Here is a 26,164-nt window from a genome sequence, read left to right as displayed (position 1 = left end):
CCTCCTTCACTCCTCACTCCTCACTCCTCCTTCACTCCTCACTCCTCCTTCACTCCTCACTCCTCCTTCACTCCTCCCTCCTCACTCCTCCTTCACTCCTCACTCCTTCACTCCTCAGTCCTCACTTATTTCTAATCAGTTGCTAAATCCTGTTGATTTTTCCTTTGTGACATCTCTAGCTAGTATACCCTCTCTTCTCTCCTCTGACATTGCCACCACCCTAGTGCAGACTGTTCTCACCTCAAACTTGGATTATTGCGGTAGCCTGCTGGTTGGTCTCCCTACCTCAGGTCTTTCCTTAGCCAATCCAATCCCCTCAGTGGTCAGAGGGATTTCCCTAAAGCTCAGGTCTGACCATGCCATGCCCTCAGTATACTTCAGTAGCTCCCTATTCTAAGATCAAATATAAAATCTTCCATTTTGCTTTTAAAAGCTCCTCATAATCCAGGCCCACCTACTTTTCCAGTCTTTGTATACCTTGCTTCCTTCCACATGTTCTGCAATTGAGCTTTACTGGCTTCCTTGCTATTTCTTGCACAGTCTACTCCATACCCTGATTTAGTCCATTTTCATTTCCTCATGTCTGGAATTCTCCTTATTTTTGTTTCCTTAAGGTCTCAGCTAAAATCTTACTTTCTGAAGTAAATCCTTTTCTCTGTGATCCTAGTTCCATTTCACCCTGTCCGTATCCCATTTGTACAGTTGTTTGTGTGTTGTCTCTCCCATTAGACTGTGGGCTCCTTGAGGGCAGAGGCTAGTTTTTGCCCGTCTTTTTATGCCCAGTGCTTAGCACATGAAGTGTGCTTAATGAGTCCTTGTGGACTTGACTCCCACCTCATCATCCTGGGCCGTCTCCAGGTGTCATGATCCGTGTCTGGCCATTGGACCCAGATGGCTCTGGAGGAGAAAGTGAGACTGGTGCTTTTACACGTCTCTCTCTCACTTAAAACCGACTCACTTGCAAGTCATGTCTTGGTCCTCTTTGGAAACAAGGGGCAAACAACAACAACAGCCTCATGGTCACTCTCAGTTGCCTCTGCCTCTGATGGGAGAGCAGGAGGGAGGAATGGAAGACTCCTCCCAGAGCCTCCATCTAAAGCGGGCCCAAAGGCCAGCCATCTGGTCACTCCATTGTTTATATTGATGTGTCCAGCACTTTGCTTAGTGCCTGGCATTTAATGGCACTGTGATGTGTCAGCCCACCATCCGGCATTACTGGTGGCATTACCCACTTTTTGTGGCAATGACAGGGAAATGATAGCTTTCGGATCACATTAGATGAAATTCAACAAGCATTTATTAAGCACCTGCTGTGTGTGGGTACTGTGTTAGGCACTGGGGAGACAAAAGTGACATTCTCTTCCCTCAGGGAGCTTTTATTCTTTTTTTTTTTAATTTATTATTTATTTTTTTATTTTAAGCAATCGGGGTTAAGTAACTTGCTCAAGGTTACACGGCCAGTTATTTCTGGGTGTGGTGCTGAGTATCTGAGCCCGGGATTCGATCTCCAGGTCGTCCCAACACTGGAGCCGGTGCTCTTACTCGCTGAGCCACCTGGCCGCCCCTAAGCAATTGGGGTTAAGTAACTTGCTCAAGGTTACACAGCCAGGTGTTTCTGGGTGGGTGCTAAGTGTCCGAGCCCGGGATTCGATCTCCAGGTCTTCTCAACACTGGAGCCAGTGCTCTTACTGGCTGTGCTACCTGGCCACCCCAGGGAGCTTTTATTCTACTGGGAATGCTGAGCATGTATATGTTCATAGATGGTTAAATAGGGAATATAGTCAAAGCAGTTTTAGAGGTGAGGAGAGACCAACAACAGAGAGTCAGGAGAAAACCCTTGTAGGAACGGGCCTTTTAAGTCATATTTTGAAAGGGAGATAGAAAAGTCTGAGAGATGAGGAAGAGGGAGAGCATTCCAGGTGGAAGAGAGAAGGTTGTGGTCAGGGAAGACAAGCAAGAAGGTCATTTTGGCAGCATTGTGTCTCTGAGATCCCCCAGTGTCACCCTAGAAAAACAGGCTGGAGTCAGGCAGTGAAGAGCTTACCTGCCAAATAGAGGAGGCTGGGCTTTGTTTGTTTCTTTATCCAAGAGCCAGCAGGAGTCACTGAAACTTTGTGCAGGAGAGTGACATAGACCTGTATTTTAGAGATACTAGTTTGGCAGCAATCTGTGGGGTGCATTAGATGGAGGAGAGACTGACTGAAGGGAGCCCAGTTAGACAATAGAGAGATGACAAGGGTCTGGCTCAGGATGCTCAGGGCATGTGAGGGCATGTGTTAAGAGATGTTGAGAGAGAGAGAATGATTGGATGTGAGGGGTGAGTGAGAGTGAAGAGTCAAGGGTCATTCCCCAGTTGAGAACCAGGACACTGGAATGCACTCAACACAAACTTAGAAATTAGGATGAAAGCTAGCTATATACGTTTGGGAGTCAGTTCGATAGAGATGGGTTTTCAGTCTATGGGGTGGCTGATGAGATTGAGAGGGAAACTTCAAATGGAAGGGAATAATGCCTCCTGTCCTAACTGACATGCTTTTGTTGTAAGAATAATTGGCAAATTCCTGAATTATTATACTGTTTAGGGAGCATTAGTTGAAAAAAAATTTGAGTTTGGACTGTTAAATTATTTTCCATCCCTTTATTAAACTAAGGAAAATTTATTCTAACATTCTTTCCTCCAACTTTAAAGCAAAGAAGTCTCCCAGAACAAACCAGTGACCTTGGTATATTTGGGGGTTAGATTGTTTTCGCTTCTCTCAGAGCTAAAAATATTTGGGTAGATAATGGTCCTAACATGGTGCCCTTATATTTTTCCATGTAGTTGAGCAACTTACATCTGAAGGAAGAGAGAGTCAAACCAGATACCAATGGTGAGTAGCTAGTAATTATAAACAGAGCTAAAAATGAAATGTGGTTTCCTTCAAGATGTTTTTCTCTGAACTTATAGCAATTATATAGAAACATAGTTTGGATTAAGCATAGCAGTTGATAAATGTCAATGTCAGGTTTCACCCCACCATCACCCCACCCCAAACTAGATTTTTTATGAGGAAATTTTAATATATTTATGTAGATATTCACTTGGCCTTTGATCACTGAATGTAATGCCAATGTTGTGGATTTTTTATTTGTAATATTTCTTTTTAATAATGATGAATAGAACAACCAGTGTGTGAATGACCAAAGAAAATGCTTATTCTGATTGTTTTGACATCAAGTTTCTCTAGTAGGAAATTGGAGGAGGGGAATCTCTAGCAAAATTCTATGATAAAGGGGTGATTTCTAAGATAGGGAACTAAGTCATATCTATAGGGATTAGAGCCATTCCCCAGTTCATAAATGGTCAAAGGATATGAATAGGCAGTTTTCAGAGAAAGAAATCCAAGTGCTTTTTTTTTTTTGGCAGGGGGAAAGGCAGGGCAGTTGGGGTTAAGTGACTTGCCCAAGGTCACACAGCTAGTTTTTGTGTTAAGTGCTTGATCCCGGATTTGAACTCAGGTCCTCCTGACTCCGGGGCCAGTGCTCTATTCACTGTGCCACCTAGTTGCCCCCCATATTCTTAATACCCATATGAAAAAATGCACCAAACCACTGGTAGTTGGAGAAATGCAAATTAGAACTCATCTGAGGCACTGCCTTATGCCCATTAGATCAGCAAAATTGATTAAAGCTGTGAACTGGTTCAACCATTTTTAAAACAGTTTGAAACTATGACAGAAAAGCTGAATATATCCTTTGACCTAGCAGTAGCACTACTGGTGTATGTGGGGAGCCAAGCCCCCCCAGGGACTCCTGCCCTTCTGTGGCAGAGTCTGAGATGGTGGTAGAGAGGAGTGCTGCCAGCCAGCAGCAGAGCTGAGAAGTTAGGTGAAAAGATAGATAAAAGATTACTTACTCAGAGGGTGACAATCATAAATGATATGGGACTCCAGTATGGTGGAAAACGGAGTCATCTTTATTCAGCTAAGAGTCCAGTATATATATAGTGTAAAACTGCATAGTCATCATAAGCCACTGTCTTTGCGATTACACCATGCCTCGTTCCCATTTGCCTCATATGTGACGGCCATGTACTCTATCCTTGTTATCAGGGTACGAGTACTGGGCAGGATGTTCTAAACCTCCCTAAACCTCCCCAGAACAGGATGGAGTTGTCCCAAGGCTTCTAATTAATACTACGTTGCTACATTATGCTTGTTTCCCCTGAGAACACTGCAAGCGTCCTTGTACCCAAGCCGGGAGCATACCACGCTTCTCCTGGGGATGTGAAGCCCATGCCTGTGAGCCTTCCTGGGGGATGGGGAACTGATCTGGGCCTGGTTATCAGGGTCTTATGCTGAGAGGGCTTATTCAGCCATCAGGGTCAGAGCCCCACTGGCTGTGGTCAGTGTACCCCCAAACAGGTGTATACCCCCAAAAAGATTAAAGAAAGAAGAAAAGAACCCATACATACAAATATATTTATAGCACCTCTTTTTGTAGTGGCAAAGAATTGGAAACTCAGGGAATGCTCATCAGTTGGGGAATTGCTATATGAGCTCTGCTGTGTGAATAGAATAAGGTAGTGGTGACAAATCTTTAGTTCTTGGGTAGTTTTAGAGAGGCTTTAAATATATGTAAATATAATACTTATTTAGTTTAGGAACCTACATATGTATAGGATTTTGTGTTTTCGTTTTTTATATAGAATAGTTACAGCCAAGAAAAATTTGGGGTGGGGGTGAGGTAAGAATGGAGAACCATTTTTTCTCCCTAGGCTTTTACATCTCTAGTTTGGTACAAGATTTGAATTGTCTTAATTCTTGGATGTAGGATATGGTTTTGACTAACAATCTTTTTGTCTAATTCTTCAGGCACTATTATCAAATCCAATGAAAATGTAGAAAAGACAGATGAAGAGGAGAAAGGTAATTATACTTTTATAGTTTTAAGGTAGAGAAGGAATAACAGGATTATATGAATTAAGGTCTTAAATTTAAAATAAAGAATTGGACTTATTTGTAAGGCTTCATTTTAAGAAGTAACAACAATATGAATCGCAGGACAGATAAAGAAGCCCTAGACTTATATGTTAAAGGGATTGTACTAATGATTTGTATCTAAAGTAAGTTGATATGATCTTTAGCATTCAATATTTACTGAATCTCTGACCTTGCCCTGCCAAGCCTCAGCCTTGGATTATTCTCCCATATGCTACCTTTGTGTTACTGAATGAAGCTGCAGCAAATCTTGAAACTGTGCTGACTGGGTCTACTACAAATCTATGTTACATAATCTCAAATGGGCCCTCATTGCAGCAAAGAAGTCCTTTTGTATCTCCCTAATTGATTAATTATTCCACTCACCACAGTGAATTTTCCAAACCTTCTCTCCTTAGACTTCCTATAGCTCCCATTTTGTTTACCCTCCAGGCTGAGAATCTCGCTTCATATTTCACTGAATAAATTGAGGCCATTTATTGAGGTCTGCCTCTTTTCCCTTCCTCATCTCATGTCACTTATGCCTTCTGTTACTATCTCCTCCTTCACTTTTGTCCATGTGAAGAGGTGGCTCAGGAGATCCCATTCCATCCTGCCTTGTCTAGAAGATTGCCTTTTCTGTAATCCTCACTTTTCCATTAGTCCTCAGTGGTTCCTTGTCTGCTGGCTATTTCTCTCCTATCTATCATCATGCACTTGCCTCTTCTGTTCTCTAAAAGTCTCTCGTGATCTGTCCTCCCTGCTAGCTACCATCCTATTTCCCTTCTTTTGTAGCTAAACTTCTTGAGAAGGCCAAGTTCAACTGCTGCCTCTGCTTCCTTTCCTCATGCTCTCTTCCTGTCAAAGACATCCCCATCTTCTAGTTGCCCAGGCTCACAAGCTAGATGTTATCCTTATAATAGTTGCCAAGTCCTGTTGATTTTTGCTTTATTATTATACTCCTTCCCCACTCCTCCCCTCCCCTCCCCTCCCTCTGCCACCACCCTGGTGCAGACCCATGCCACCTCACCCTCGGCTGTTGCAGTAGACTGATTGCTGGTTTCCCTGCCTCAGGTCTCTCCCCAGTCCTTCATCCTCCACTCAGCTGTCAGATTGGTCTTCCTAAAGCACATGTGTTCCCCCCCATTCATTAAACTCCAGTAGCTCCATATTGCCTCCAGGATGAGATATAAAATTCTTTTGTTTGTCTTTTAAAGCTTTTCATAACCTGACTGCTGCCTACTTCTCCAGTCTCCTTATTACCCCTGCACTCCCCACTATGTGTTCTATGTTCCTGTGACACTGGCCTCCTTGTCATTCTTCTCACAAGACACTCCATGTCTTGATTCAGCGCGTGTTTCCTGATCCCCTTTAATGTTTAGTGAGTGCGTTTCCTCTGTTGGTTCTCTTTAATTCATCCTGGGGGGTATGTGTGTGTGGGTGTGGTGTTTGTACCTAATTGTTTATGTGACTTTCCCACCATTAGACTGTTGAGCTCCTTGAGAGTGGGAATTGTCTTTTGTCTTTTTTGGTTTCCCCAGCACATACTTGACTGAATGGTGGAACACGAGACAATTTTTTTTTAATCTCCACACTAAAAAAGTGAAGTTATAAGTATCAAAGTAAAAATTGGCCTCTGTGATAAGGTGTGGATAGGCAAGACATCATTGCATCATATGAATTTTACTTGTTCTTTGTAAGTTTTCCATTCTGGTAGTTTGAGGTTTGTGGGGAATACAAAGGAAAGTTCGGTAGAGAATATGGGCAGAGGTGGTAGGGGAGAAAGGGAGGGTTGAAGAGGAAAGAAATTGAACATGAGGGAGAAATATGGACAAGTGTTATGGCTGTTATAACATTTAACCCCGCATGAACTGAATTTATTTTGGTTTTCATAAATCACTTTTCATCATTATTGTAAAACTGTTTTCTTCACCATAGAGGATAGAGCTGCCCAGTCATTGCTAAATAAGCTTATCAGAAACAATCTTGTTGATAACACCAATCAAGTGGAGGTCCTCCAACGGGATCCAAATTCCCCCCTCTATTCGGTGAAGTCTTTTGAAGAGCTTCGGCTGTAAGTATGTAGTCTTTCTAATTATTATTACTCTGTCATGCCCCTAACTCCACCTTCCACCACAGATGTAGGCACTTCATTCAGTATACAGCCTTCCATATAATCTAGTGAAGATTTTTAAGTGCCAGACAGCTAGATGCATGTATTTTCTCATCACAGCAAAAATGTTTTCCTAATCTCTCAGAAATTATGATAGATTATCAGGTATACTTGTTATTTTGAAATAGTTTCCATTAAGTGTAGGTGCTTTAGATGATGTTTCATGTTCTTATCTGCTGAGCATCAGTGTGACTTTTAGTATTGACAATTACAAGTAAAATGTATGTCATTATCATTCTTACAGGAAACCTCAGCTTCTACAAGGAGTCTATGCGATGGGTTTCAACCGACCGTCTAAAATACAAGAAAATGCATTACCTATGATGCTTGCTGAACCGTATGTATCCAATTGCAGTTTAGCCCTTTTATAATTTCCTTTTTAAACTCCTTTCATTAGTGTTAACTTTTCCGAAGAACTGAAAAAATTGTGTCAGAAAGTTTGATTTTTCTACAGCATGACTTAGAATGAGTATAATTATGAAGAGTATCTAATATCACTAATGAACATTTTAAATGTCAAAATTTTATATACACAGTCATTTAAGTTTTGAGTGCCTGTTTTTGCTTCTTTAGAAATAAGTAATTCTGGTCCTATTTTAACTTGGACTATATAGCTCCCACTCATACCAAAACAGGGAGACTTTTGTCAGGGAAACTTGATGTGAAAAGAATCTTAGCTGCATTGGTTTTATTTGTGCAAAATATTTTTTAATTTCATATAATCAAAATTATCCATTTTACCTCCTGTGAATCCTATCTCTTGTTTGGCTATAAGTCTTCCCTTATTCATAGATTTGACAGGTAAATGTTTCCATGCCCCTTAATTTGCAGTGCTGTCACCCTTTATGTCTAAATTATGTATTCTAGGGGTGGCCAGGTGACACAGTGAATAGAGCACCGGCTCTGGAGTCAGGAGGACCTGAGTTCAAATCCAGCCTCAGACGTAACACACACACAAAAAACTAGCCGTGTGACCTTGGGCAAGTCACTAACCCCAACTGCCTTCCTCCCCCCCTCAAATTATATATTCTGTTTTGACCTTATTTTAGCATATGGTATGAGATGTTGGTCTATCCCTAGTTTCTTCCAGACTACTTTCAAGTTTTCCAAGCAATTTTTGTCATATAGTGACTTCTTGCACCGATAGCTGGAATCTATCAGTACAAGATTGTTTGATGTTTGCATCTTTTTTGTATAGTTTGAGATCTGGCACTTTGAGGCCTCTTTGCTTCACTTGTTTTTCCTCATTGATTCCCTTAATATTCTTGACCTTTAGTTCCTCCAGATGACTTTTGTTATTATTTTTTCTAGCTCTATAAAATAATTCTTTGATAATTTGATTGGCATGGCACTGAGTGAAAAAATTAATTTAGTTATATTGTCATTTTTAGGCATGGTCTACTCATGAGCAATCAGTATTTCTCTAATTTTTTCACTCTGTCTTTATTTGTGTGAAAAATATTTTGTAATTGTGTTCTTATAGTCTTTGTATTTGTTTTGGCAGGTAGACTCCCAAGTATTTTATATAGTCTACAGTTATTTTAAATGGAAATTCTCTTTCTATCTCCTACTGGGTTTTGTTGGTAATATATAAAAATGGTGGTGATTTCTGTGGGTTATTTTATATCCTGCAACTTTGCTAAAATTGTTAATGATTTCAGGTAGTTTTTTGATTCTTTAGGGTTCTCTAAGTATTATATTATTTGCAAAGAGTAATAGTTTTGTTTCCTTGTTGCCTATTCTTATTCCTTCAATTTCTTTTTCTTGTTTTATTTTTATAGCTAGCATTTCTAGTACGATACTGAATAATAATTATAATAGACATTCTTGTTTTGCTCCTGATCTTATTGGAAAGACTTCTAGTTTATCCCTCTTATAGATAATGCTTTGTCTTGATTTTAGATAGATACTACTTGACATTTTAAGAAAAACTTCATTTATTCCTTTTGCTTTTTAGTGTTTTTAATAGGAATGGGTGTTTTTTTGTCAAAAACATTTTCTACATCTATTGATATAATCGTATGATTTTGATATGGTTAATTATGCTTATTTTTTTCATGATATTGAAGTAGTCCTGAATTCCTGGCATAAATCCAGCCTGAACATAGTATATAATCTTTGTGATGTATTGCTGTAATCTTCTAATTGGTATTTTATTTAAAAATTTTGCATACATGACTAATATGGGATATTTTGCATGACTTCATGTGTATAATTGATATCATATTGCTTGCTTCTCAATAGGTGGGGGAGAGGCTAGAGGAAAAGAGATTTTGGAACTCAAATAAGTAGTTAAGTTTTTTTTTTGGTTGCTTTTTGGGGGGCAGTTGGGGTTTAGTGACTTGCCCAAGGTCACATGGCTAGTTTTTGTGTCAAGTGTCTGAGGCCGAATTTGAACTCAGGTCCTCCTGGCTCTAGGGCCAGTGCTCTATTTACTGTGCTACCTAGCTGCCCTAGTTAAAATTTTTTTAAATAAAAGTTTTTACATCAGGATTCATTAGGGAAATTGGTCTGTATTTTTTTTCTCTATTTTTCTGCTCTCTGGTTTAAGTATCAAAATCATATTGTGTCATAGAAGGAATTTGATAGGACTCCTCTACCTATTTTTTTCCCTAATGAATTTTTAAAAAAAATTTAAGCTCCTTACTAATTCCTACCCTGTCTTGACCCAGCCCACAGAACCTGATTGCCCAGTCTCAATCTGGTACCGGTAAAACAGCTGCGTTTGTCCTGGCTATGCTCAGCCAAGTGGAACCTTTGAACAGATACCCCCAGGTAAGGGTTTGGTGAGTAAGTGTTCCCTGACTGGCATGAATTTGGAGAGATGTTGCCATATGATGGATAAAGGGTTGATGTCTCAGTTGCTTTAGCAGTATGTATTCTAGGGCTCCCTAAGAAGTGGATCATATTTTACCAGTGTATCTTTGTAATGTAATATCAAGCAAAGGCAACTTCCCAGGTTCAAAATACCACCATAGGTGCTCTCTATTTTATTCAGTAACAAACCCAGAACAGAGAAGATCAAAACATGACATCATTCAAAATACAGCATTTACTAAGTGTGATTAAATAATCTCCAAGTACTACCCCACCCCAGGACCTTCCAATCATTCAATCAATTACAAAGTCTCTGTTCTAAATACTTCTCCACCCCTAGGCTATACCTTAATTAAGTCCACCACAAAGCCCCTCTTCTCAAATGGAGATTAGTTTCCAAACATAAGGTCAAAAGTTCCCCACCCCTGGATCACAATTGAATCTACCCCAGAGTTACATCAAGTTTAAACACAGCACTTAATACCCAAATGGAGGTCTTTTCTTCATCTTGACACAAGTTCTCAGTTCTCAAGTTGAGGCAAGTTCTCAGCAATCTTAGTTCCTGGGGAGACAAGGCTTAGCAAAGCCACAAGATACATTGCCAGTCCCTTCATGAATTTATCCTCTGTCTGTAGAACAGTCCTAGAACCCCTGAACACATTAGCAAAGCCCTCTCCCAGGATTTCTGTAAACATACAACAAGAAAATCCTTCTTCAGGGCTTCTGAACCAACAGAAAGGCTCCCAGACCCCTGCAACAACAGCACTGTCCCTCACCAGTGGACAGTATTCACTCTGTCTGCAGGACAGTCTCCAGACCCCTGCAACAACAGTACTGTCCCTCACCAGTGGACAGTATTCACTCTCTGTCTGCAGGACAGTCGCAGGCCTTCTTAGCGAACAGCCAGGTTCCAGGACTTCTTCAACAAAAGGACAGTCTTTCACCAGTGGACAAATCTGGCAAAATAACATCAAAACAGACAGACAAAGTACCAGCAAAACAGCCATGTCTCCTCAGTCCTTGGCAGCTCAGGGGGCAGGTCTCAAAAGTCCAGGGCAATTCAAAGCGGCCACCAGCAATTCTCTTAGTCTCTCTCTCTCCACGAGGTGCTGCTTCCAAAAAAAAATCTTCCGCCTCTCTCTAGTGTCTCTCCAAATCTACATCACCAGCTCCTCCCAGTTCAGGACTTTCTTTTCACATCAACAAGCCCATCCCACAGGTGGGATTAACAAACTCTGGGTTTTAACACAATCAGTTTGAAAACCAAGCCAATACAGGGGAATCTTTAATTGCCATTACTATCACAATCTTGAAGACCTCCCTGGTCATTGCTAAAGCTGTTACACATTCCCTTCTCTACTACTACTCCTTAGGAAGAATAGCTGTTAGTGGTGCCTCCCTCACTTCCCCAATAAGCCTTTGGACAATGCAAAATAATTCTTCTCTAGGGTTAAGGTAGAGTTAAGGAAATGAACCTCTAAAAAGCTTTAGCATATAAGAGAGAACAGATTGGGGGAAGGGGTATTCAGTAGGCTCGCTATTTTGGGGTGGGGGCAGGGGAAAGTCAGAGACAAAAATTTGTAACTCAAAATCTTGTGGAAATGAATGTTGAAAACTAAAAATAAATAAATAAATTGGAAAAAATAAAAAATAAAATGATGCCTCAGACTCATCTCAGGCAAGAGTTTCATAGTTCTTTGATCCCCACCTTAAATAGAACAGATACTAAAATAGCAGGAGGTAAGAAATTCTGTGAGTTGAGGCTCCCATGAGATGTACTTTAAGGCTACAAGAAGCCAAAAGAAATGTAGATGGTTTGTACTGTAATTTATGGTCTGAGAAAAATTCCCGCTTAATGCGTTTAGTCTTGGTTGGTGGAATCACTAAGAAAGGTTAAGGTCACTGACTAATCTTACCCCACTAAAAGAAAATGTCCAAATGTTTCCTTGAACTATGTGCCTTAGAATCCTCTGTTGCTAAGTGACTCCATTAAATTATTTTCTTTTCAGTGTTTGTGTCTGTCACCAACATATGAGCTGGCACTTCAGACAGGAAAGGTGATTGAACAGATGGGCAAATTTTATCCAGAACTTAAACTCGCTTATGCTGTTCGAGGCAATAAATGTGAGTATATAAGAAGGAAGATACAATATTTAAGCTAAAAAAATTCTGTTGAAATATGTAATGTTGGACTTTATAAATGCCTTGGTTAGTTTTACCAAACTATTTCTTTTTTCATTTTTATTTTTTAAGTGCTGGCTTATCTGGGAGGGGGAAGGGCAAGGGAAATATAGGTAATGTAAAAAGAAAAGATAATTAAAAATTTCTTTAATAAAAAGAACTGTGTAAGAAAATAGTGGAGATATTTTCCTTGTATGCTATAAATAAAGCTTGAAAAACCATTAAAAGGCAATAAATGTCAGTGATACCTTTTAAGTAAGCTGTTAGTAATGCACAGTTTTAGTTAACTTATACTTGAGATGAGAAAAATAAAACCTGTTACAAGGTACTTTATTAGTATCAGATCTCAAACTGTTCTACAAAGGATAATCATTAAAACTGTTTGGTACAGGTTCTAACAGAGATTTCATTAGTGGAACTGATGAGTTAGCGTAGCATATAGAAATAAAAAAAAATGAGCCCCCAAGTCCAGGTCACTGGGGAAAAGACTAACTAGTTGACAAAAACTGCCAAGAAAACTAAACCTGTGGTCTGGCAGAGATGAGATTTATACCAATCTACCAAGGCAAGTGAGTATATACATGACTTAGATATACAAAGTCCTGTCATAAACAAATGAGAAGTCATAGAAGCAGAAGCGAACGTGGTCTGGGTGGGGAGTAATGGGGAGGCATATCTGAAGGCCACGCCATTACTTTCAGGGCAGATGAAACTGAGGTTGAAAAAGATGAGTGATGATAGAGGTCCATGACAGGGGTTGAACTAAAAAGGTATCCGTGTCAGCTTCTGGCTTTTAAGACAAGGGGGGCATTTAATTTTTTTCCCTTTCATCGTTTTCTTCTTTTTGTGTTCCTTTCCTCAAACTACATTGTGCTGGTTTTAGCCTGGTATATCTGTGTGTTGGTCATAGAAAATTTGAGAAATACCTTTGTCATATTTTGCCTACTTAAGTTCTTGGTCTCATATAAATTGGCTTCACTGTCCAAGGCCATTATGAACTCCTTGGTCAAGGAAGTCTGAAGCTTTAACTCAGATAAATCTCAGATTCCCTTATTTTTTCACTGAAGTTTAAAAAATATTTTTATTTTTAAATTTTACATGTCTTTTATCATCAGCTTGACAAACAAACATTATTTCCATTTACAGAGAAGCTTGTATATCAAACTATAAATCTCTGTTAGAACCAGTTTATTCCTGGACTAGGCTATATACAGTGACAATGAAAAGGGTGGTTAAGACTTGAGACATTGGGCCGGCTAGATGGTACAGTCAGTAGAGTACTGGCCCTGGCGTCAGGAGGACCCAAGTTCAAATCTGGCCTCAGACACTTGACACAATTACTAGCTGTGTGACTTTGGGCAAGTCACTTAACCCCAATTGCCCTCCAAAAAAAAAAAGAAAGAAATTGAAGACATGAGACATTTTACTTTGTTCTTTTTTTTTCCCTCCCCCTCCCCTCTGCCCAAGGTCACAATAAAGTTTAGGTATGTTTCTCTATAGCTATAGATATATGCATACATAGACTTAAACATTCCCAAACCTATTCTACTCCTGATCATTGTTTTTATGTATATGCATATCTCTTGTTTCCTATCCCTCCTACCTCTTCTACTTTACTTTTACCCACTACCTTGCCTTCCTATGACTTGCCCTCTGCCAACAATCCATCCCCTATTCTCCCATTCCCATAAGTCTAAACATCCTTTTATAACCCTATTTTACCTGTTCCCTCACCGTCCCCTCTAAAGATCCCTCCCTTGTCCTCACCCCCCTCTTTATGCCCCTACCATTTTATTTCTTCTGAATTTAGAAGACTTCTTTTAAATATATATGTATTGTTCCCTCTTAAACCCATTCCGATGAAAGTAGGTTACCAGAGCTACCAGCCCTCCTCCCCCATCTAATTCCTATGTATCAATTCTTCCTCTTGCACCTCATTTATATAAAATAATGAACTCTTTTTAGCTGTTCCTAAGTGGTTTTACATTTTACACTTATATCATGCTCAGGTTTTCCCCAATCTTTCTTATGATGTGAACCCCTCAATTATTAATAAGAATCTTAGACATAAATTTTGCTTTTTATATATATATAAAATAAACAGTCTGTCCTTATGGATCCCTTATAATCAGTCTTTGTTATGTACCTTATATTTATATCAGTTCTTATATGTCGAATCGTCTATTAAGTTCAGGATTTTTTTTAAACAGTCTTGAAAACCCAAGGGTTTATCAGATGTCCATTTTTTTTTCATTCAAGATAATAGTTAACTTTGCTGGGTATGATATTTTTGACTGGAGCCCCAGTTATTTTGCTCTTCAATATGCTGTGTTCCAAGACCTGCAGTCCTTTAATGTTTCTGCTGCTAGATCTTGTGTAATTCTGATTGTGGCACCATCATATTTAAATTGTTTTAATCTTGATGCTTTTAATATTTTTCCTTAAGCTGGGGATTTAGGAATTTGACTGTTGTATTCCTATGAGTTTTCCTCATATGATCTCTTTTAAGGGTGATCAATGGATTTCTTCTATTTCTACTTTCCCCTTTTGTTCTAATGCTTCAGGACAATTTTCTTTAACTTTAATACAAGAATATTATTGTGTCAAGATTATTTTTTATCATAAATTTCAGTTAGTTCAATTATTTTTATATTTTTCTTTTAAAAAATGTTTTTTCTTTTTTTTTGGAGGGGCAATTGAGGTTAAGTGACTTGTCCAAGGTCACATGACTAGTAAGTGTTAAGTGTCTGAGGCCGGATTTGAACTCAGGTTCTCCTGACACCAGGGCCAGTGCTCTATTCACTGTGCCACTTAGCCCCCCTTAGAGTTTTTCTTCTTGATCTATTTTCCAAATCTGTTGTTCTTCTGTGTTTCACTTTCTCTTTTATTTTTTCATTATTCATATTTTGTTTAATCATTTCTTGATCTCTTATAATTTCACTGGCTTCACTTTGTCCAATTCTAATTAAAAAAAATTAATTCATTTATTTTTAGTTTTCAGCATTTATTTCCACAAGATTTTGAGTTACAATTTTTCCCCATCTTTCCCCTACCCCTACCCCAAAATAGCAAGCCTACTGAATACCCCTTCCCCCAATGTGTTATCTCTTATATCCTCCCCCATTACCCCCCTAACTTTCTAGTGGGGCAAGATGGATTTCTGTACCCTAGTGCCTGTATGTCTTATTTCCCAGTTGCATGTAAAAAAAAACATTTTTTTTAACATTTGTTTTAGTTCCAGATTTTTTTCCCTTCTTCCCTCCTCACCCACCCCCACGAGCAATTCAATATAGGTTGTACATGTGTAGTTACCCAAATCATTTCCATAGTAGTTATATTGTGAAAAACTAGCTATATTTCACTCCATCCTATCCCACCACCCACTTCTCTTTTATCCTTTGACCCTATCCCTTTTAAAAAATGTTTGCTTCTAACTACCCTCTTCCCCAATCTGCCCTCCCTTCTGTCATTGCCCCTCTTATCCCCTACCCCCCTATTTTCCTGTAGGGTAAGATACCCAATTGAGTGTGTATGTTATTCCCTCCTTAAACCAAATTCAGTGAGAATAAGGTTGTCCCATTCCCTTTCACCTTCCTGCTCTTCCCCTCCATTATAAGTTTTCTCTTGCCTCTTTTATATGAGATAATTTACCCTAATCTATCTCTTCCATTCTCCTCCTAATTAATTCCTCTCTCACCTCTTATTTTTATTTTTTAGATATCATCCCTTCATATTCAACTCATCCTGTGCCCTCTGTCTATGTATACATGAACATGCATATGCCTACTTTCACACATATATTTATGTACACATACACCCTCCTATATACACATATATATGTATGTATACATATATATGCATATATATTCCTTTCAAATATCCTCATACTGGGAAAAGTTTTATTAATTACAATTATTGGTTTTCCATGAAGGAATGTAAACAGTTCAACTTTAATAAGTTCCTTATGATTTCTTTTTCCTATTTACCTTCTCATGTTTCTCTTCTTGTATTTGAAAGTCAGATTTTCTGTTCAGCTCTGGTTTTTTCATAAAGAATGATTGAAAAGACTCTATTTCATTGAATGACCATATTTCCCCTGTAGTATTATACTCAGTTTTGCTGGGCAGCTGATTCTTGGTTTTAGTCCTAGCTTCTTTGACCTCCGGAATATCATATTCCAAGCTGTTTGATCCCGTAATATAGAAGCTGCTAGGTCCTGTGTTATCCTGATTGTGTTTCTACGATACTCAAATTATTTCTTCCTGACTGCTTGGCAGTATTTTCTCCTTCACCTAGGAACCCTGGAATTTGGCCATAATATTCCTAGGAGTTTTCTTTTTGGGATCTTTTTCAAGAAGGGATGGGTGAATTATTTCATTTTCTATTTTGCCCTCTGGTTCTAGAATATTAGGGCAATTTTGCTTGATAATTTCTTGAAAGATGGTGTCTAGGCTCTTTTTTTGATTATGGGTTTCAGGTAGTCCAATAATTTTTAAATTATCTTTCCTGAATCTATTTTCCCGATTAGTGGTTTTTCCAATGAGATATTTTGCATTTCCTTCTATTTTTTCATTTGTTTGGATCTGTTTTATAGTATCTTGATTTCTCATAAAGTCATTAGCTTCCAGTTGTTCCAATCTAATTTTGAAGGAGTTATTCTCCTCAGTGAGTTTTTAAAATTCCTTTTTCACCTGGCAAATTTGGCTTTTTAAGGCATTCTTCTCCTCACTGGCTTTTTGGGCCACTTTTGCCATTTGAGTTAGTCTGTTTTTTTGTGTGTGTGCTTTTTTTGGAGGGGCAGTTGGGGTTAAGTGACTTGCCCAAGGTCACACAGCTAGTTAAGTGTTAAGTGTCTGAGTCCAGATTTGAACTCAGGTCCTCCTGACTCCAGGGACAGTGCTTTATTCACTGTGCCACCTAGCCACCCCAGATTAGTCTATTTTTTAAAGTGTTATTTCCTTCAGTGTATTTTGGGTCTCCTTTAGCAGGCTGCTGACTTGCTTTTCATGATTTTCTTGCCTCATTCTCATTTCTCTTCCCAGTTTTTCCTCTACTTCTCTTACTTGATTTTCAAAATCCTTCCTGAGCTCCTCCATGGCCTGTAACCAATTCATGTTTTTCTTGGAGGCTTTTGATGCAGGAGATCTGACTTCGTTGTCTTCCTCCTGCTCTATGGTTTGATCCTTTTTGTCCCCAAAAAAGGATTCTATGGTCTGTTTGTGCTTCCTCTACTTGCTCATATTGCCAGCCTGTGGGGGACTCATCCAGCAATCCCGACACTTTGGTTCTTGGTGACACGATTATAAAGACACAGGTCAGGTGGAATGCAAGCAAGCAGTCCATTTATTATGCATTTGCTGTATCCTTTTATACCCTTATGACAAAGAAATATAACAGGGAAGATAACACAGATCCTCATTCCCTTAGACTCCATGGTTCCCATGTAGCTTAGAAAAAAAATATATTTTTACTTTGTACCTTATCTTGCACCTGCAATAAGTTCATGGGTTCATGGAGAAGCCTTTCAAGAGCCTTTCTCTAAGCATAACTGAGTACACAGCCTGGTGGGACACAAATCCTGGACTGGACTCATAGTTACACTTGGCCTAGCTCCTCAATACCAGCCAATTACTTGACTTTTGAGCTCTTTGCCACAGTAGAACTCTGCTTCCAGAATGGAGAGAGCTTTGTACCAAATCACTGGGGTTTTCACAGCTGCTGGAGCTATTAGGAGGGCACCCTCTCTACAACCCTCATAGGTTCTGGCTCACTGGTCACATACCCCAGGACCATCACCCAAGAGCACAATACAGATCTAAGCAGATTAAAGCAAGAGTGATTACCCTCTGAATGGTCACTTGGTCCCCCTACAGTCTGCAGGCTAGGAGCTCTGGAAGCAGCCACTAGGCCAAGGCCTCAGCCGCACAGCTGTGGTGCCTCCGCTGCTTCTGTCCCCTCCCCCCATTCCAACAGAGTTCCACACTAACCTTTTACTTTGTCTTTGGCATTTATGGGTTGAGAAGTCTGGAAACTGCCATAGTTGCTGGTGATTCACTTTCCTGAAGTCTGCTCTAGCCTTCCCTGGTTGGGGCTGCCCTGGGGCCGGAACTCTGGCTCACAGTGGACTGTGCTTAGCTCCCAGCACTGTGATAGACCCTTCCTGTCGGCCTGTTGGGCTGTCTTCAGCAGGAGATTTGTTTCTCTCTGTCTCTTTGTGGGTTCTGTAGCAACGTGTATTGGAGGAGGTCGGAGCCTTGAAAATTAAGGTGTCATTTTCTTCCTTAAGATTCTGGATCTCCTTTTCTAGTTGGTTGACTTTCCTTTCATAACCTTCTTGTTTTTCTTGGATTCTTATTTTCTTTTTTAGTTTTTCTGCCATCTCTGTCATTTGATATTTAAAGTCTTTTTTAAGGTCTTATATAAATTATTTTTGGGCAGGTGACCATTTGATGTTACTCTTTGGGGCTTTCTTTACTTCATTTTCCTCCTTTGAAGAGGAACCTTGGTCATCTGTATTCCCATAATAGGTTTCCATAGTTGGACTCTTTCTCCTTTGCCTGTGCATTTTTTGTTGTGTGGTGATAGCTTAGTTATTTGTAGTCACCTCTAGCCCTTGGGTATGGGGAGTGGTGTCTCTTGCCCCAGATCCTCAGTTCTTCCCTCTAGCCTGAAACCAAAGCCAAACCTCTAGCCTCCTGTAAGTACCCACAGCCGGGACTTTCTTGTTCATTGTTTTTGCACTCACTGGGCTGGGTCATTCTTGCTTCCAACGCTCTCTGCAGCACACCTGGGTCTGGCATTCCTGGTCAGCAAAGGTTCCCTCTATGGGGCTCAGACACCCAACTCCCCTCACTATCCCAGGGGTAAAAGTTCCTGTGGCTGGGGCTGAGGCAGCCTCCCAAACCAACTAACCCCAGGGCTTGCTGCTTGTTGTTTAAGAGGCTTGCCCCTTGCTTGCTGTTAAAATGGAACCTAGTCAGGGGCGGCCAAGTAGCACAGCGAGTACTGGCTCCAGTGTCAGGATGACATGTGGATCGAATCCGGGCTCAGACACTTATTATCCACCCAGAAGCACCTGGCCATGTAACCTTGAGCAAGTTACTTAACCCCAGTTGCTTAGGGGCGGCCAGGTGGCTCATCGAGTAAGAGCACCAGCTCCAGTGTCGGGCTGACCTGGGGATCAAATCCAGGCTCAGACAATTATTACCCACCCAGAAATAACTGGCCGTGTAACCTTGAGCAAGTTACTTAACCCTGATTGCTTTAAAAAAAAAAAAATGGAACCTAGTCTGGAAGTGTTTACTCTTCACAGGGACCAAACCTGTTCCTGTGATTTCTTCTTCTGATATCAGTTTGTCCCAGGAAGAAGTGTTATATCCCTGTTTTTATTTATCCCCACCCACACCTTGTTTGCCCTAAGGTGCTATTTTGACCCTTTTGTGGGGAGATCTTGAGAGCTTGGAATTTTCTGACCTACTCAGAAAATCTTCCCAGAATCTACTGATATGAGACATTTTAGAGAGAGAATTGATAGTACTGGGTGACTGATTATAGAGGCAGTATGGCCTAAGAAAAATAGAGGGCAAACTTGCACTCAGGATGACCAGGGTTTGAATGTGAGTGACTTCCGACACTGATACAAGCCACTTAGGTTTAATGAGCACCAATTCCTTAGCTGTGAATGGGATGTTACCAAAGTACTTAACTCCAAGGGTCATTATGAGGAGTAAATGAAATGAGAAATATGTAAAGGGAATTTACAACATTAAAGAGCCATATACATGCTTGCTACTGTTATTGTTAATATAAGACAAAGGAGAATATATATGAATGTTTCCTCTACTTCCTTGTTTGTTTGGTCTTTAATTTCTTTTTATCCAGTGTTTTTGAACACTTAAGTGGCACAGTGATAATCTGTTCTTCCATTTAACATAGCTTTGTTCAATTATATATCTGTGTAATATTTTTTAAAATTATCTGGTGATTGAAAATCTGATGGAAAATTTATTGTTGATTCAACAGTAGAAAGAGGTCAGAAGATTAGTGAGCAGATTGTAATTGGTACTCCTGGCACAGTTCTGGATTGGTGCTCGAAGTTGAAATTCATCGACCCCAAAAAGATCAAGGTGTTTGTTCTGGATGAAGCCGACGTGATGATAGCTACCCAAGGCCACCAGGATCAGAGTATCCGAATCCAGAGGTATAATGTGCTTTTGGGAATAGGGGGAGGTAATCTTCCTAGAGGAAACTAACTCAGAATGTAAGACTACAGATCATTTTTTGGTGATTGCTTCTGTGGGTTTATTTCATATCCTGCTACTATTGTAACTCCAAAGCCAACCTTGACCATCCTTGTGCACAGGTGCCATTGTTGCTGTTCAGTTAAGTCATGCCTGATTCTTTGTGATCCTGTTTAGGATTTTCTTGGCAGAGATACTGGAGTGATTTGCTATTTCTTTCTCCAGTTAATTTTACAGTTTGAGGAAACTGAGGCAAATAGGGTTAAGTGACTTGCTTAGTGTCACACAACTAGCATCTGAGGCTAGATTTGAACTCAGATCTTTCTGAGTCCAGGCCCAGTGCTGTATCACTGCACCATTTAGCTGCCCTTAATTGGTTCACAGAGAGGATGTTAAATCAGTATAGATTGATTAACCAAAGGTGGTAGAGTCCTTGTATATCTTTATAAATAGATGTAAGTTCATTTATTTGGAATAATTTAATTATGATGCAGTCTTAAATCATTAGGAGTGATGCAGTGACTTCTCTGTACCTTCTAGGTATTCCTGAGGAGATACGTAAAGGTAAAAGCACGTTAATTAATCATCCCAGATCTTTTGAATGAATAGCCAAAATGGTTATCTGAATTGGTCTAGCTCACCAGATTAAAGGAAGCAATTAAAAAAAATTTTTGTGTAGTATTTCAGTATCTATTGCCTTTTTGTGTTTGTGTTTTGCTCCTGATATAATTTGGTGAACCTAATTAAGCTATGTAATAAATTAATTTGAAGAATATTAGAAAACCACAAAAGATACCCAAAATATTATTATCCAATAGTGTATTAGAAATGCTAGCAATAACAATAAAAGAAGAAAAAGAAATCAAAGGAATCAGATGGGCGATGAAGTAATAAAATAACCCCTTTTTGCAGGCAAGATGATGATATATACTTGGAAAATCCTAGAGATTCCCCTGAAAAGCTAGTTAAAACAATAATTTTAGCAAAGTAGCAGGATATGAAATAAACCCACATAAATCATCAACATTTCTACATATCACAAATCAAACCCTACAAGAAGAAACAGTGAGAGGTACCCCATTTAAAATAACCATAAACAACATAAAATACCTGGGAGTATACCTGCCAAGACAAACAGGAACTATATGAACATAATTATAAAACACTTTTTATACAAATGAAGTCAGATTTAAATAATCGGAGAAATATTAATTATTCATACAGGGCAGACCCAATATGATAAAAATGATAATTATGCCTACTCTAATCTAGGTATTCAATGCCATCTCAATTAAATTACCAACAAATTATTTTATTGAGCTAGAAAAAATAATACAATTTGTTTGGAAGGACAAAAGGTCAAACATATCAAAGGAATTAATGAAAAAAGAATGTAAAGGCGGGAAGCTTAGCAGTGCCAGTTCTTTAACTGTTTTATGAGGTAGTAATTATCAAAACTATCTGTTATTGGCTAAGAAGTAGAAAGATAGATCAGTGGAACCAAATTTTACATAGTAGTAAATGATTATAATAATCTTGTGTTTTACAAATGTAAAAATTTAAACTTGTGGGGTAAGAATTCAATATTTGGTAAAAAAAAAATGTTGGGAAAACTGGAAAGCAGTTTGACAGAAACTAGGTATAGACTAGTATTTTACACCGTTTCCCAGGATAAGGTCAAAATGGATACATGACCTAGATATAAAGGGAGATATACCATAAGAAAAATTAGAAGAACATGGAACACATTGCCTATCAAATTTATGGATAGGAGAAGAATTTATGAATAAGAGAGGTGTGAGGTGTAAAATGGATAATTTTGATTACAATAAATTAAAAAGATTTTATACAAATAAAATCATTATAGCCAAGATTAGAAGGAAAGCAGAAAATTGGGGGGACAATTTGCAGATAGTTTCTCAGATAAAGGTCTCATATCTCAAATCTATAGAGAACTTTGTCAGATTTATAAGAATATGAATTATTTCCTAGTTGATAAATGATCAAAGGATATGAACAGGTGATTTTTGGATGAAGAAATTAAAGTATGTATAGTGATATGAAAGATGCTGTAAATCATTATTGATTAGAGAAATGCAAATTAAAACGACTTTGAGATAGCATCTCAAGTGGTAGAATGATAAAAGAGGAAAATGATAAATGTTGGAGGGGATGTGGAAAAATTGTGACACTAAAACATTGCTGGTAGAATTGTGAACTGATAACTATTTTGGAGAGCAATGTGGAATTATGCCCAGTGTTATAAAACTGTATATCCTTTGATCCAGCAATACCAATATTTGTTCTGTTCCCCTATCAGGGAAAAAGGAAAAGAATCTGTCATCTGGACTGACCCAGAGCCCAACAGAGCAGGCTAGAGACAGGACAGTCAGGAATCAAACAGCAGGTTGATTTAAAATTGATTTAATTTAATTTAAATCAAACAGCAGGTTAATTTAAAATTGATTGAGGGAAACGGCTTGCAAGTAAGGAGGTGCCTCATGGCAGTGTGGGGAGACCAGTATCTAAGCAGTGAGCTGTACCCCTGACCATGAGAGCTAACAGCAACAATGAGGCAAGTTGGAGTCATAGGAGGTCATAGTTCATGATGGAACATGGGTATTTGTCTGAACTTTTCTGAGCTCAGAGAATACCTGTTGCTGGTCAAAGCAATACAGTAATTATGTACAATTTTATCAAAAAGAGATCGCCCAGAGGCGAGTACAAAGTATTGTTGTTATGCCAAATTCAGGGCATAGCCTCCTTGCTGGGCCTTAGCTCTGGAAATCAAGGTGTCTTCTAGTATCTTGACATCTATATATTCAAAAAATATTTATAGTATTGTCTTTGTGGTGGCAAAAAAACTGGAAATTGAGGGGATGATGACCATTATTTGGGGAATGGCTAAATAAGTTATGGTGTATGATTGTAGTGGAATAGTATTGTGCTATAAGGAATGAGGAGCAGGATGGTCTTAGGAAAATATGGAAAGACTTGCATGAATTAATGAAGAGTGAAACAAACAGAACCAAGAGAACTTTGTATACAGAAACAGCAATACAGGAGGGTAACTGAATGACTAAGCTCTTCTGAGTATTGCAAATATTCAAATCAACTATAAAGGACCTGTGATGAAAAATGCTGTCCACCTCCAGAGAAAGCACTGAGACAAGTATCATATATATCATATGGGAAAAAATAAAAGGAAAGAAGGAATTTTAAGTATGTGTGCAAAAACATATGTACTGTCTTTGCTAGACTATTAGTTGTTAATTCATTTGGTTCTGCCTCTCAAATAAAGATTAAGGACTTAGGGTAAATGCTTACTTTTTTTTTTTGCCTTTTTTTTGGGGGGGCAGGGCAATTGGGGTTGACTTGGCCAAGGTCACAAGGTTTAGTAAGTGTTAAGAGTCTGAGCTCGGATTTGAACTCAAGTCCTCCTGACTCCAGGGCCAGTGCCCTATTCACTGTGCCACCTAGCTGCCCTGATTTGATTGTTTTGTTGACACTGATTTACTTTAAGTTTAAAAAAAAAATTAGAAGATTAAGTAGGTTAATCGCCTATTACACCATCTGATTTCCTGACTATAGGATGATAGATTTAAGCTGGACAGGACCATAGAGACTAGATGGTCTGATGCCTTCCCATGATTGTTTTATAATGTTCTATCATTGAGAGTTTCTTTCAGTAAGTTTATTTAAAAGATCCTTATTTTTTTATTGGTGTGTATAAATAGGACTTAAATATTCATGTTATATGATGCCACATGAAACAAATATTAGTCACTAGGTTTTCTTTTGACTTATTCTGGTATAGAAAGGGAGATCTATATCTTTGAATCTTGCTCTTTTTTGGCTTGTTTGAGTTCTAGGATGAAAGGAGGGACTTGGGAAATACTTATTTTCTGCCATGTGATGCACTGCCACAGCTATACAGCATTCTGGGATGTAAGGAACATAGTACCCTGTGAGGGCAGTGCATTCAGTATTCCTCCAATTTAATGCTGAGTAACATGGGCTTACTTTCTAGGATGCTCCCTAAGGCTTGTCAGATGCTGCTTTTCTCTGCTACCTTTGAAGATTCCGTGTGGAAATTTGCACGGAAAGTTGTCCCAGACCCTAACATCATCAAACTAAAACGAGAGGAAGAGACATTGGACACTATTAAACAGTATTATGTGATGTGCAATAACCGGGATGAGAAGTTTCAAGCCCTTTGTAATCTTTATGGGGCTATCACCATTGCTCAAGCCATGATCTTCTGTCATGTGAGTAGCATCCACCTCTTAACCACCAAGTAGGTAAAATTCAGCTTATGTGTTGTCAGCTTGGCTATTGCCTTTTTAATCAGAAATTCATTTAATAAAGGGAAAAAGGTTTCTGATTATCATACTAATCGAAGAAATTGTCTGGAGCCTGAGAGTTTATCATTAATGTTAGGAAAAACTAGGGGGAAACTAAACCCATGTGTGGTTTCTTTTTTTATTGCAGTTGTGCAAAAAAGCCCCAAAATATAGATTCTTCCAAATTATTTTTGAAACACTTGGAGACATTTTAATAATTTTAACTCCTAGTTGTCTTCAGAATTAGAGCCTTCATTTATTTCAGTGACACAAAGCCATTTTTTGCAGGTGTCTTAATTTTTTTTTGCAGGTGTTTCCATTTTAAAAAATTCTTTTCACTCCAGACCCGCAAAACAGCTGGTTGGCTGGCAGCTGAACTATCCAAAGAAGGCCACCAGGTGGCTCTCCTGAGTGGTGAAATGATGGTGGAACAGAGAGCTGCTGTGATTGAGCGTTTCCGAGAGGGCAAGGAGAAAGTGTTGGTGACTACCAATGTGTGTGCTCGAGGTGAGAAGACACTGCCCCCACAGGGAGGCCCAGGGACTAAGGAAAGAACAGGAGGGAGGCCATGATCCCCTGTCTAGCAAGGGCAGTTTGGGTTTTCCCAGAGCCTTAATCAGTAGCTCCCTCTGCCTTTGCAGAAATGGTCTGCTAGGGATTGGATTGCCTTCCATGGCAGTGCTCAGCGTGTGATCCTTTTCCCCAGGCTCCAGACCTGACATCTGAGCCTTAAGGTGGTTTCCATGGTGGTTTGTCTGAGGTCAGCAGCTAGATGATCCTATAGGAGTTTTCTGTTCTGGAGGTCTCCTGATCTTAAGCTGTAGGAGAAGAGAACTTCCTCAGCTCCCTGATCCAAGGTTCTGGCTCCCAGGTTTTCTTAGCCGCCTCATATTTGCTACTGGTTTGTTTGCTTAAATAGCTCCAGTATTGATAGCCTGAGGCAGTTAGAGATGGAACGCCCTCTTCCCTAAACCATCCTCCAGGTGGGTCTGGGAAAGATCTTGGAGTCAGTCCTTCAACCTAGAGAATCATTTTGGGTGCATCTGATCCTTTTAGTACTGTCCATTTGGGTCATACTCTTTTATGCTCATAGGGCCTGCATCTTGTTTTGTGGGTACCAGCTGCTGTGCTGGACTCTCAGATTAGATTGTGGGTGTGATGTGCATTTTTGTCTGCTTTCTCTCTCTCCTCCATCTTGCTGCCCTGTAGGAATCGATGTTGAACAGGTGTCTGTGGTTATCAACTTTGACCTGCCAGTGGACAAGGATGGGAATCCAGACAATGAGACATACCTTCATCGGATTGGGCGCACGGGGCGCTTTGGCAAGCGAGGCCTAGCTGTGAACATGGTGGACAGCAAGCACAGCATGAACATTCTCAATAGAATCCAAGAACACTTCAGTGAGTGTCCCAGAGCATCTGCCCCCTGTGGTCCATTGGCTGTTAAGTGGG

At 39.4% G+C, this 26,164-nt stretch overlaps 1 protein-coding gene across 1 annotated transcript in view; it reads left to right on the top strand.

Moving 5' to 3' along the window:
* Positions 1-26,164, top strand: part of LOC138160846 (ATP-dependent RNA helicase DDX19B) — a 49,515-nt gene that overhangs the window by 16,742 nt on the left and 6,609 nt on the right. The window contains exons 2-11 of the mRNA XM_069087652.1: positions 2,822-2,870; positions 4,854-4,907; positions 6,897-7,032; positions 7,376-7,468; positions 9,804-9,906; positions 11,958-12,072; positions 20,152-20,329; positions 24,400-24,637; positions 25,057-25,219; positions 25,922-26,113. Of these exons, the coding sequence (XP_068943753.1) occupies positions 2,822-2,870; positions 4,854-4,907; positions 6,897-7,032; positions 7,376-7,468; positions 9,804-9,906; positions 11,958-12,072; positions 20,152-20,329; positions 24,400-24,637; positions 25,057-25,219; positions 25,922-26,113 (1,321 nt within the window). The remainder of the gene's footprint in view (positions 1-2,821; positions 2,871-4,853; positions 4,908-6,896; positions 7,033-7,375; positions 7,469-9,803; positions 9,907-11,957; positions 12,073-20,151; positions 20,330-24,399; positions 24,638-25,056; positions 25,220-25,921; positions 26,114-26,164) is intronic.

This window comes from Petaurus breviceps, unplaced genomic scaffold, assembly GCF_028583685.1.
Source record: "Petaurus breviceps papuanus isolate PSGF00001 unplaced genomic scaffold, PetGlider_PUasm1.0 182, whole genome shotgun sequence".
Classification (NCBI taxonomy): domain Eukaryota; kingdom Metazoa; phylum Chordata; class Mammalia; order Diprotodontia; family Petauridae; genus Petaurus; species Petaurus breviceps.
The sequence above is the reverse complement of the archived record's forward strand: the minus strand, read 5'-3'. Positions and strand labels throughout refer to the sequence as shown.